A 13,564-nucleotide genomic window follows, 5' to 3' on the forward strand; every position below is an offset into this window, starting at 1 on the left:
CATTTGAGAATAAGATGTAACTTAAAAAAAAATACATGGCTATAAAATAAAAGGATATAAAAATTCTGTAAAAGTAAATTGGGAATGTGTCAGTTTACCAGTTCAAAAATCTAAACTATACCGAAATTAAATACTTAAAAAGGAAAACAAGATTAAATACCTCACATAACAGTTGGCTATTTTTAAAAGAAATAAAACTCAGATACTATATATCTAATTGAGTTTCTTTATGTCCATTCTTTTCAATATTTAAAGTATTGTTTGAATATAAAATTTGAGTGAAAGAAATAGGAAAATTTACTAACACATTGTTCTTAGAAACGTAAATGCTTCTACCAGATTCACTTTCATAAAATCTCTTAACCCTAATCCTAGTTTCCTTATCCCTTTCTGAACACAACTGTATTTATATGGTATATTAATGCTATTACTGGTAGATTTGATATAATTTTAATTTAGTTTTCCAGAATAATTTGAGTTACAAGGTTAATGAAAGAAAAGTGCTAAAAATATTTAGTTCATATATGATAGTAAAAGGTTGAGGTTTTACTTCAGTTTCTGAAATACAGATTGCCATCCACATTATGTTACTTTACTTATTTCGTATATTTATTTCAATGTTTTGTTTTTCTCATTTGTGTTCTCACATTCAATTCCAGATGCAAATGTTCATGCTCAGACTGCAACAGGCGATACAGCACTGACGTATGCTTGTGAGAATGGACACACGGATGTTGCAGAGATCCTCCTTCGTGCTAATGCAAAACTGGTAAGGTTACAGAATCACAATTTCAACTTAAAAATAGTTTATTATTATTAATAACCACACATACCCTTTCAAAATTGTTTTATATTTTTCTGTTATGAAAAAAATTTATGAAAAATATATTAGTAACTTAATGACTCCTTTAATGAAATATATTTTTGTATTACTTTTGCTGATACAAAAACATTGTGTCAGCCAAAGTTTTTTTAGTGTTATGGTATTGTGTAATTTCTCATTGTAAATTACCTTGATAGTTAATACATTATGCCAAATTGGCTTTCTTTTACATTCTAGGAACATGAATCTGAAGGAGGAAGAACACCTTTAATGAAAGCTGCCAGGGCAGGACATCAATGCACTGTCCAATTTTTAATAAATAAAGGTAAACTTGTCTTTATGTTGCTTCTTGAATGTGATTTAATATTGTTTGTGTCTGTTCAATCTTATGGTAGTATGCCTAAAATGATATCTAGTGAGAAACTATCTTTTATTGTTTAGATGCCTTTAACTGCGTGCATTTGTTGCCAGTGTGCCAGGATCAGAGAAGCAGCAAGAACGGCATCCAGTTTCTAGTTGTGCTGATCTCACATGTATTAATCTCTTGTAAAGTGACTGGCTATCAGAAGGTACCAATGGTAAAACTTTCTCAGTAGGGATCTGTTGTCAAATAAGAACTAATCTCATTATAACACTTTGAGAAATTACCTTAGCTAGAGATCCCATCAACAACAACTGAATATTTGTATTCTCTTTCCAAATCAAATAATGAAATATGAATTTGCTGAACAATTTCCTATCTTCTACACTTACACTTGTGCTCCCTTCTGCTCACATCCCAACCTTGCCTTCTCTTTATCTCTAGAATATAAATTTCTTCTATTCTGTTTAGATACATTTATTCCTCTTTTTTTTTTTTAAAAATCTTGCTCTTAAGTGACAGCAATAAAGATTAACAACTTCTTTCAGGTGAAGCTTTCTATCTCTTCTATGATCATCTATTACCCTAACTATTCACTAAACTTATCCAGCAATTTGTCTTTGATTGACCTTTACAACATCTTGAACACTTAATCTCATTTCACCTTTAATCTCACTTGCTTTACTACCTACCATCATGTGCATATTTGGTACCTACTGACTTCTGCTTTATTGCTACATTTCACTGTACATTGAATTACCACTCATCAGCTTCGTTTATCTCTTTTCATATGAATTAACTGATTTTCAATTCTAAGCCCTCATCAGTAGAATTTCATTCCTTATCCATCTGAAATTGTTGTTTCAACAATTGCTTAATCCTCTCATATATTCCACACATCAAACCAATGGCGCCTGAATGGTTTGCAAGAAGTTTAGTTGCTGCCATAGAAGCTCAGATTTACGCCACCTTGGGGGAATAAACCTCTGTTACTTACATGAAAGCATTTGTTTGCAAACACTTGTACAAGAACACTGCTCAGAGAGCAAAAGTTTCTTTAGCATGAATTATGATTTATTAATGTCCAACCCATGCCAGTATGGAAGATGGATGTTAAATGATGATGATGGTGATTAAAGTAGATCAGTCAATTTTGCCTATCACTTACCAACTGTGGTGACATTTCTTGTAGTCAATGCCTTTAAAATTGCTATCTACTCTGCACCCAACAAACCATTTATCAGATTTCCTCACTAAAGCAACTAACAAAAGCATAGACTCAGTATGTTACACATACATGCTCTCTCTTTCTGTCTGTCTTTCTCTCAGCAAACTTATATTTTCATTTTCTTATGAATATTTACCTTGAAACATAAAACCCCACATAGGGTTTACTTATTTCTCTAACATTAGAGACAGTACACATTTTAAAACAGAAGACCTGCTCATCTTAAGCCAATATATATTTAAGATAATCATAATCCATACAAGACATATATCACAAAGTGTGGCTTCTTTGTGCTGCTCACACATCTGTGATAATGCACTCATGCACCATATTGCCAAAAACATTGTGCTTCTGATGAGCATTCCTTCTTCACTCTATAATTTTTAACGTTTTGATCTGTTGTTATTTGTTCCATCTGTCACCCTAATCCCCTAAATTTGCTTCTGTCACCCTTGCTCTTTTACATTCTTCAAATTACATACTAAACATTACAATTCTTAAAACAAATAAGTGTGATAATCATTTGGAATTACTGTAAAGCAAATTGAATATGGCTGTAGCCATTACACTCTATTGTAGCTAAGGCTTCATTTGATATTTTTATTAGTTCTGTCACACAATCTTTTTATAGATGTTTTGTTAAATTTCCTTGGTTATAATGAAATTCAATTATAGAGTTCACTATTTTTAACTCCTGTGAGGTGCAATAATTTAAGTTCAATGCTAGTACAAGAAAATGTGTACAGAATTATAGCATCTGCATATAATCAGAGTATATATAATGCATTGTAATAGTATATCTCTGCAACAAAACTTGATACTGTGTGGAAAACAAATATAAAAAAATATTAATTTTAGTTCATAATTTTAGTTAAATTAGAGTATATCAAAGTTGTTATATTTTTGAAATGTAGTCTTTTATCATGAGTGAAGTTATGTAAATTAATAACTTGATCAGTTTTGTAATTAAAAATTAAGATTTTGCTCTTGTATTCTAGATTCTATATTTCTGTACATTTTTTCTTTTCTATTTTGAGGTATTATTTTATTGTGATTGTGTCTACTTTGAATGCAAATTGCTTTAAGTCAACTTAATTTGCTTTGTTTCATTTTCCTTTCAAGGGGCCAATGTTAACCGTCAGACCTCAACAAATGATCACACAGTGCTTTCTTTAGCCTGTGCGGGAGGCCACCTTGAAGTTGTTGAACTGTTATTAAATAGCGGTGCTAACCTCACACACAGGTTGAAGGTGTGTATTTTCACTAAACAGAAATCATAATTTTATATGTATGCATTTTTGACTCGATTTTATGATTCTTAGGGGAAAAAAAAAATTGCAACCAAAAGTCATTGTTTATTGTACATATATTTGAATCAAAATAAATTTTAAACATATCATTCAAGATAATTATTAAAAATTATATTTGGAAAATTATTTTGCCTGAACATTACTCCATGCTTATGATAGAGAATTGTGAATAGTCTCTTAAAGTACATTTCCTTATGACTATCTAAGAAACATTTCAGAATTTAGATACTTTCTTCATATTATTCAGGATGGCTCGACCATGATAATAGAAGCTGCCAAAGGAGGCCACACTGCAGTAGTAAGCCTGCTATTGGAGTTTCCAAATAGGTTTATGCATTCTGCTCCTGAATACTCTCAACCAACTCATCAAGATGTCAATCTTAACACTGAGGTAAGTCTTTTCTTATTGTTTTGTCTAATTTTATGCAGCATCCATTTAAAATCATTAATGTAGAGGAGTAATATCTGATTTAGTATCAACATCAATATAGGAAAATAATGTCATTTTAAAAATGCTAAAAGAATTAATAAATAAATTGTTGCATCTTTGGAATTGGAAAATATCCTGTTTTTTTTTAATGCTTTTAAATTAAAATTGTTTATTGGAAAATATTGACGATAGGTTATTCATATTTTATAATTTAAGTAATTTACCTGAACAAAATAGGTTATCTGTATTTTTCATCTATTATTTAATAGCATAGAGTCCCTGTACATGGCTTGGGAAATATTGTTCCTCCAAATGATCCAGATTCCGGTGCAATGAATGCTAATGGTTATGTTCCAAGTTTACCAGGTAATTACTTTTCATTTAAAACAACTTATTCTTGGAATTATTTACACTGAAATATTCAAATGGAAGATAAGTTTTTCTAAGTAAAATAATCATTATTAAATTCTTCATTAAAATGTAAAGTATAAATGTAATAATTTAGTTAAGATATTGTCATTTCTAATCAAAATTATTAAACATATTTAGGAAATTATCTTGCATAAACTTTACTCAAACAAAATTTGTAATATATATATAAGCTATAGAAAGTCTCTTAAATGTATTTACCTTATGAATATCTATGAAACATTTTAGACTTAGTTTTGTGATTTGTCTTCTCTTCAAATTCACTTTATTTTTTTTTTCTCTTTTCAAAGACCTTTCTCTTTCTCAGTTTATCACTGCAGTTAGACTGCTTGTGTTTGTAATTTTTGGTATTTGACCCATTGTAAAATTTCCAGCTTCTGTTGAAGTTGATTTTTGTTTTGTAAATTCAAATTATAAAGAAGAATTCTCACAGTACATCTCTTCTAAATTCTATCTCCTGTCAGGAATGTCTTATAAACTGATGTAATTTAAGCCCATATCAACTTCACCTCCTTATTTTCATGTAAAAGAAAAACAAGTTAAATATTCTCAGAATATTGATTATTATGTAGACATTTCAATGTATCTTGAACAAAATGTTTGCTTTGTTCTATTTTATAATAACCATAGACGTTTTAGAAAAATTAAACATGACTGGTTAAAACTATTTTTATTTCTCATGACTAGGTCATATTATTCACAAGTAAAAGTGATATTCGTGTATCCTGAAATTAAAACTTAGGATGTGTTCACGTGTGTGCGTGAGTGAGAGAGAGAGAGAGATGGTACGACCACACTTGGAATTTGCATCATCAGTTTGGAACCCCTATCTTGCTCAGAACATTGACCTCCTGGAATCTGTCCAGAAACGTGCAACCAAACGCATACCCTCCATCAGACACCTACCATATTCTTAGCACCTTGTTTCCCTGGGCATGGATTCACTGAAGCTCCGGCATCTGGCGACGGACTTGGTAAACACCCACAAAGTTATCAACCACCTCACCAACAACAACACTGAACACCTTTTTGATCTCCATGTGTCTAACACACGTGGACATGCCTACAAAGTCAGAAAACAACACAGCTCCCATGACTTTCGGAAACATTTTTTCATGCTCAGAGTTGCTGAAGCATGGAATAAACTGCCTGCGTCAGTTGTTGACTGCCATGACACTGCATCCTTTAAGGCCCTCATGCTTTCCAAAATCTGCCAAAACTACACCTGATTATATATACACTTTAGATGAGTTGTAGTGCACCTGAGCACTGTACACAATTATTATTATTATTATTTTAAATGTACTGTTTGATAATTGAAATAAAATGGTTTGATTATCTACTAATTGTTTAGCTTAATGTATTTCTTTCATCACAAATTTATGTTGTGTGTATATTAAATTGATTTTAGAATGTGAAGTTCCAGGTTCCAGTGCTTCTTTGGAGTTGTCCCAACCTCGACAAACTATACAGAGAATGTCTGTGCAGCAACAACAACAGCAGCAACTCCAGCTTCATATGATGCCCCAAGAGCAAATTCTCCAGCTTTTTTCACAGAGCACACTGCCACAGCCGCAACCCCCTCCACCACCCCAGCAGCAGGCTCCACCACAACAACAGCAACTACAACTTCCTCCGCAGCAGATCCATCCTCCTGCCCAGCAGGTATCTTCTCCTCCTCCTCCCCCTCCTGTACAGCCACAGTCACAACAAGTTTTAGCTTCATCTATCCAGCAGGGTGGTGCTCCCACAGTTGCAATGGCAACAGGAGCAAGTGTCCAGTCTGTTGCCCAGCACCATTATCTAACCCAACAGCAGCAGCATCAACTCTTGCAGCAACAACTCCTGCAACAACAGCAGGCCCACTTGATACAACAACAACTGCAGGTAAGACCATACCACTGGATTAAATTTTAGCAATAATATAAAGATAGCAAAATCATACTCATGGCTTGGAAGTATTTTAATGGAAAAGTAATTTTTAAACTCTTTTTTTGATGAGCTACTTGTGACATATTGTTTAATTTTCTTCCCAATGATCTCCATAATTATATTTTATAACACAAGTATAAATATAGACTTAAAAGACTTCGCATCCTAATGGTCAAAACAAATGACTGAGCAACTGATATTAGGAAAATATCTCAACTAAAACATAGTTTATCTTACTGAAAAATTTTAGCAAAAATAATATTTTGAAGGTTAATTAAATCTTTTTGCTATCACTAATTTTAGCAATAAACATCATTGGATAATTTACTTAAAATACTTACAATAATATATTGGATATAATATTGAATGTTTTTAAACCAAAAACCAAAGCATTTACAAACTTAGTGTTCACCTTATGTGTTTCCATGTTTCAATGTTTCATAGCCAAATGAAAGTATGGATTGATAAATCTATAGATAAAAGGAATGACCCAAACATTGGAAGCTTTGGCTGCTAATATTTATAGGAGTCTAAGAAAATTTATTAAAACAAAGAAAAATGGAGCATAAAGTTAACGATAGGTGTTTAAATTTGTAGTTATGTTATCAATTTAGACTTATTTTCATGTGTTTGCAATTGAAAGATAATTCTTGTAAGTTGAAAATTACATTGGCAATCTTTATTTCTTCTTTCTTTTTAGGTTAGCCAACCTAATATGCCTAAGGTTAGGTGGAAACGCCATATACCAAACAACCATCAAAATTTACAGGCACCAAATTCTGTAGGTTTGGACACAGTTCCAACTCCTTCAACTACTCCACATACACCTACAGCTTCTCCAGCATCTCCAGGTGTACCTCATCTTCAACGTTATCTTTCACAACATATAGATCTGGATGCACAGACTGATAGTAACCATGACACTGCGTTGACTTTAGCTTGTACTGCTGGCTATTCTGACTTAGTCAGGTTGTTGTTGTCCAAGACAGCTGATATTGAGCACCGCGATAAAAAAGGTCAGTTCTCATTCAATTCATGAAATTAAATGATTTATATTTCTTAGGCTAGGATGGTTTCTAATTTAATGTGTGTGTATGTGTATATATTAGGCAAAAGTTTTTTTTTAATATTGGAGTCACACCCAAATAGCTGAAACCTCTCGAAGAAATATGTTTGTGTTTTATTAGTATCCTGCTTTTAAATTTTTATTTGATTTATTTTATATTTTTGGCAAAGACAACTCTCAAAATAATATTTTCGAATTGTTATAAAAGATTTGATTAATAAACCCAGTCTCTTTACTACCATCACTGCCTGAACCTTGAGTTCTTTTAGTGAAATGTACTCTGCTGATCTCTTGTGTGATTACATCTGCATATATTGTTTTCTGCTGTAGCAGCCTATGTTGTGAATTCCCTCAACCAGTCTTTGAGGCTCTGACTAAACCATAAAACAACACTATTCTGCTTTCTCTTAAACATTTAGAGCAAAACTATCTTTTAAATGACTTAGACACTAACTTTTTTTAAGATTTATTATATCTATTTAGTATATTTGAAAAATCTATGTATTTCCAAATGGTTATGAAATAGAATAGTAAGATATATGTTTGGTGAGGTAATTTCTAATGGTCATTAGCATATTTGACCACCAAATTCACTTTATGAATTTTCCAAATATTTATTTCTTTATTGCCCACAAGTGGCTAAACATAGAGGGGGCAAACAAGGACAGACAAAGGGTTTAAGTCGATTACATCGAACCCAGTGCTTAATTTATCGACCCCGAAAGGACGAAAGGCAAATTCGCCCTCGGCAGAATTTGAACTCAGAACGTAACAGCATACGAAATACCGCTAAGTATTTCGCCCGGTGTGCTAACGTTCCTGCCAGCTCGCCACCTTAATTTTCCAAATATTTCTAAGGGATAACTTGAATGTAATAAACAACTTAACAACTTAAATGTTTAACAAATTAAATGTTGTATCACTTAAGCCTATTTTGTGATATTCCTGTTGCAAACAGTATGCCTTATACTGTTGGATGCATGTGCATTGAATATTATATAGAATGGCACCTGTCATTATATACAGTTACTAATCAGATCCAGCCTGAAGCTAGTGGCATTTCCGAATGGGACAGTTTAAAAAACTCTATGGCTGATTACTGAAATGGTTTCTTCAGTCATACAAGCTGTGTTGAGTTCAATTCTATAAGTTAATGAACAGCTTGTAAAATTTAATGGTGCTTTCATTGCCTAGTGTAACTCGTTATATCTGCTTTGTGGTACTGCTCGGTTAACTGACCTATGTGTGAGACACCTTTGCTATAGGCTCAATACATATGATTGATAGGATTCAATCTGGTAGCCTCTCAGCTGGTTATTTGGTATTCTATTTGTTCATCCAAGCTTTTTATGTGTATCCAACAATGTCAAAGTAATAATAATTATAATCAGTTCAAAGTCTTATTTGTACTGCTCTTTAGATTTTGTTATTCCATAAGAGTGATCAAATCTAATAATCTGTTGATGTGTGTATATGAAATAAAATATGAGCAGATATTTCTGAATGTTATATTCATAAAGGTTGTTTTTTACTTTTAGGTTTTACCCCATTGATTTTGGCTGCAACAGCTGGCCATGTAGAAGTTGTGGAAATCCTTTTGGACCACAATGCTGAGATAGAAGCCCAATCTGAACGAACCAAAGACACTCCATTGTCTCTAGCATGTTCTGGAGGAAAATTTGATGTTAGTTTCTGATTTATTTTATTCTTTAAAACTATGTGTGTTATGGGACCAAGAATTTTTCTGCCTTGTTTTGTTGCTAGATGCTCCATGTTTTTGATATAGGTGTATGTTCATGATTCCCAAACTTTTTTTGCCAACTTCTTATCTCTATATTCTAATCCTAATGCTTCCAACTCAAAATAGTCAATTATACAATGCAATAATTCTGGAAGTTTCAAAAGGACAATAGGATTGCTTAAGCGGTTTCTTTACTGTGGGTTTGGGACAATAGCATCCGTTTTATGAACCAGTTGTTTATATGCAGTGTTTGGCTGCAATGTGTTCAACATTTATACGGGATTGTTACAATTCATAAAACTAAGATTGTCTAAAATATATGAAATCTGTTACATTATTTTAAAATTGTTTAAATTAACAAGCACTTATTTACATACATTAATAAATAATTTATATGTAAAATTCATCAACAGAAAACTGTTTGATTTCTAGTTGAAATGGGATCTATTTTTTTTCAACTTTATAGTACAATTCTAGTTTTATTTTATTAAATGCATATCATCTTGTGATCCTTTTTTAATTTGAGTTTATTTTTATTTATTTTTATTCAGGTGGTAGAATTGTTGTTATCTCGCGTGGCAAACAAAGAACATCGCAATGTTTCTGATTATACACCTTTAAGCTTAGCAGCATCAGGGGGTTATGTCAATATTATAAAATTATTGCTTTCAAATGGAGCAGAAATCAATTCACGGTAAGCTAATTTTATTCTGTAGTTTGATACCAATGTTATGGTTTTATATTTTTCTTGGCAGAATATTTGATCTACCTGCTTCAATTTACTTAATTAGTGAGGAGATAGAAATCCCTAAAGTATGCTACTTACTTTCACTAAACTTGCATTTTCTCTTGTGTAAAATTTATCTTCACTCTAGTTCAGATGCTCATATTAAACACTGATCCTTCAAATTCATGAAATACTTAGCACATTTTTTTCTTAATCAAAATGTTTTATTGTCAGATATTAATAAATTGGCTTTTTTTCCTACTATTCATTAAATTTTCATGTATTTTTCCATTCAATTTCTGCAGAACATTGAGATGCTGTCAAATATTATGGAAAAAATTTGTCAATTTCTTGGCAATATGTTTTTGCTAGGATTAGATAGAGAATGAGTCTATTTGCTGATCTCTAAATAGTGACCATCATCTATTGAAGTAGCTTGGATTTGGGAAAGCATTTTGGTGCTATTCTAAGAGGACACACTTCGTAATGACATTTTGACAAAGTAACTGTTAAAAAACAGAGCGGAAGGAATATAATTGTCTAGATTATTTTCCAGGACTTGTTGAATGTCATTGTTACTTTCTAGATAGTACAATACTGACATAAAAAATAGAATTTTCAAGTAAATACAACTCTTACTTAACCAAAAATAAGAGATTGTAGTTATGTCTGTAAAACATTTTGTGAAGTGTGGAAACCAGGATTCAAAAGCAAGATGTGGCTTATAGAGGAGGTTAATAATTGCTTCTAGAAGTAGTAAGGTAAAACTTCAAGAATAGTTAGCAGTAGATGTTTATGAAGTTAAAAGATTTTCTGTAATTAATATGAATTTGTTTTATTTATTTCTTGAAAAAATATATAATAAACACTGACAAAATTTCCATCCAATTTCAGTTTCTCATTTATTTTCTAATTACACAATGTCCATTCTTTTTCAGAACTGGAAGCAAACTTGGCATTTCTCCTCTCATGTTAGCAGCTATGAATGGTCACTCTGCTGCTGTCAAATTGCTTCTTGATATGGGTAGTGATATAAATGCTCAGGTGAATAACAGATTTTATTTCTTCTAGTTCTGGTTGAAAAAAAAAATTCTTGTAAATAGTTTTTATATATAAATATATTTTTGGATGTTAATTCTAAGATCTTCAACTAATTGCTTCTAATTTTGCCCGATTGCTTTTTTGCGTATACATATCACCTAACTTTACTTAAATATAAATGTTTCTGATGAAGACTACTTGAAAGTGGGGGCTGTCAGCACTTTTTGTATACTGGTGAATACATTGAGATATCAACAAAACTAGATTAATTCAAGCCTTTTATTTGGTTTTATGTATGCATATTTGTATATAGGAGAAATGTACACTCGTTTAAGAAGAAAAACAATATAGACACTGAATGGAACATTTTAAACTTTCATTACCATATTTCTGTTGAAATAAACAATTTTTGTTTTGGTTAACTTTGAGAATAATGAAGAATTATGAAAATTATTTTGTTATGAAGCCAGAGTTAAGTTGTAGGATATTGTTAAGGAAGATTTTAATTTAAATCACTTTAAAATAGGTAGTTTGTATCATTAACTCAGGAGTGTTGAAATAAGAAGGCTTTAATTTTAATGCTTTTACAGTGTCCTTTGTATTTATTTCTAGCATTTTTAGCAGCTGTATCACCATTAGTGTTGTTCTGAAAGTTATTTTATTTTGTTTTCTTTTTTAGATTGAGACAAATAAAAACACAGCCTTGACACTGGCATGTTTCCAGGGGCGTCATGAAGTTGTAAGCCTTTTGGTAGATCGAAAAGCAAACATTGAGCACCGTGCTAAGGTAAATGTCAATTATCCTTCTCCATTTTAACAAACCAATACAAAATTAAGTGTTGGTTGTTTGATTCATAAATAGTAGGGATATTTCTCCTCTTCCTTTCTCACCTCAACTAATTGTGAAATTTTTTAAGATATAGGGAATTTTTGCATTTTTTTATATCCTTTTGACAATAATCAAATTCCCAATTTCTGATTTTTATCTTGTAGACCGGTCTTACTCCATTGATGGAAGCCGCTTCTGGTGGTTATGTTGAAGTTGGAAAAGTTTTGTTAGACAAGGGAGCTGATGTGAATGCAGCTCCTGTGCCATCATCAAGAGATACAGCACTGACCATTGCTGCTGACAAGGGACATTATAGATTTGTTGAACTGCTGCTTTCCAGGTAAGTAGCTATTATGAACAAGAGCTGATTATACATGAAATGACTTGATTTAGACACAAATTATAGAATTATCAGTCTGATATTGCAGTGGTTCACAGATTCACATGTTGTCTAAAATCTGTACCTAGATCCTGTTGGTTTGAAGTAACCAGAGATTCTTTTAGATTTGGTGTGTATGTGTGTGGTAGTTTGCCAGGTTTTGGTGGGGATTCACTTTGTGTGCAGTATGGTGTTGGATATAATGTAGGCAGCAAATATGAAGGCTTTCTCTGCAGGGTAGAGATCCTTTTGACAGAAATCAAAAAGTTTGGCTGCTGTTGGGGAGGCAAGAGACCGTGTGGGTAGTGTGATACATAGAAGCATCTTTCATGTTTTGCGTGATAGTCATGCAAAATTTATGGTGCTGAGTAAAAGCATTTGGTGTAGAAGCCCATGATTTTCTCCATGCATTGAAGGCGTTGTTCTTTATGATTGAATCACAGGGAAAATTTGAGATTATGAGTTTATATGTGTGTGACTTGTTAGAAGACATGCCTTAGAAGATGGTTATAGGATTTCAGAGAGTAGTAGAGGTAACATATATCTGGAGGAGTGGGGGAAGGTAACTTTGACCCAGTGGAACTAAGCTTTTGTTGCTGATATCCAGAGGGGAAATATGAATATATTTTAGTCTGGACAGCAAAGATGAACTATAAAGATTGATCAATTTCTGTTTTGGAGAGGATTAAGTTGTATGGTTTGCATGTTTACAAGAAGTGATGGATGGGATCTAGCTGAACTGGAGTTCATGGATGTTGAGGAAGAGGATGACTTCATTCATAATACTCTTTAAGCAATCTTAATAACTGGGAAATGATAGTACTTTCATTTTGTACCATAGATTTATAGGATATTTGGAAACAATAATCTGTATGTATTTCTTAAATTCTTCTAGAAATGCTGCTGTTGATGTGAAAAACAAAAAAGGCAATTCTCCTCTGTGGTTAGCGTGTAATGGTAAGTTCTTCACCTTTTCTTTTTTTTTAATAATTTTTTGTTTAAAAAAATGTTGATTCACTGAGTTTTAATGTAGAATAGGTTTAGTATAATCATAAGCTTATAGCAGATATACTGTTTTATAACCTTAATTTACTTTAGGAGTCTCTTTTCTTTGAATACTTTTCCCCTTGTTGGCAGAGGTTGGTAATCCAGAATTCTAACATCTGTCCAAATCTCGCATCTTTTGCATATTCTGAGATCAGATGTAACTCCTTTGGTCTTATTTGATCTATCTTTATTATGATTATCCTGTTAAGACTACTTTGCAG

The 13,564-nt window shown here is 32.2% G+C and overlaps 1 protein-coding gene across 3 annotated transcripts in view; it reads left to right on the plus strand.

The window, feature by feature from the left end:
- Positions 1–13,564, plus strand: part of LOC115211865 (ankyrin repeat and KH domain-containing protein mask) — a 123,943-nt gene that overhangs the window by 91,009 nt on the left and 19,370 nt on the right. For all 3 annotated transcript variants that reach the window (XM_029780595.2, XM_029780596.2, XM_029780598.2), the window contains 13 exons: positions 660–769; positions 1,061–1,148; positions 3,535–3,662; positions 3,970–4,113; positions 4,422–4,518; positions 5,993–6,468; positions 7,214–7,529; positions 9,118–9,263; positions 9,872–10,014; positions 10,986–11,091; positions 11,768–11,875; positions 12,082–12,257; positions 13,192–13,253. In XM_029780595.2, coding sequence (XP_029636455.1) covers positions 660–769; positions 1,061–1,148; positions 3,535–3,662; positions 3,970–4,113; positions 4,422–4,518; positions 5,993–6,468; positions 7,214–7,529; positions 9,118–9,263; positions 9,872–10,014; positions 10,986–11,091; positions 11,768–11,875; positions 12,082–12,257; positions 13,192–13,253 — 2,100 coding nt within the window. The remainder of the gene's footprint in view (positions 1–659; positions 770–1,060; positions 1,149–3,534; positions 3,663–3,969; positions 4,114–4,421; positions 4,519–5,992; positions 6,469–7,213; positions 7,530–9,117; positions 9,264–9,871; positions 10,015–10,985; positions 11,092–11,767; positions 11,876–12,081; positions 12,258–13,191; positions 13,254–13,564) is intronic.

This window comes from Octopus sinensis, linkage group LG5 (assembly GCF_006345805.1).
Source record: "Octopus sinensis linkage group LG5, ASM634580v1, whole genome shotgun sequence".
Classification (NCBI taxonomy): domain Eukaryota; kingdom Metazoa; phylum Mollusca; class Cephalopoda; order Octopoda; family Octopodidae; genus Octopus; species Octopus sinensis.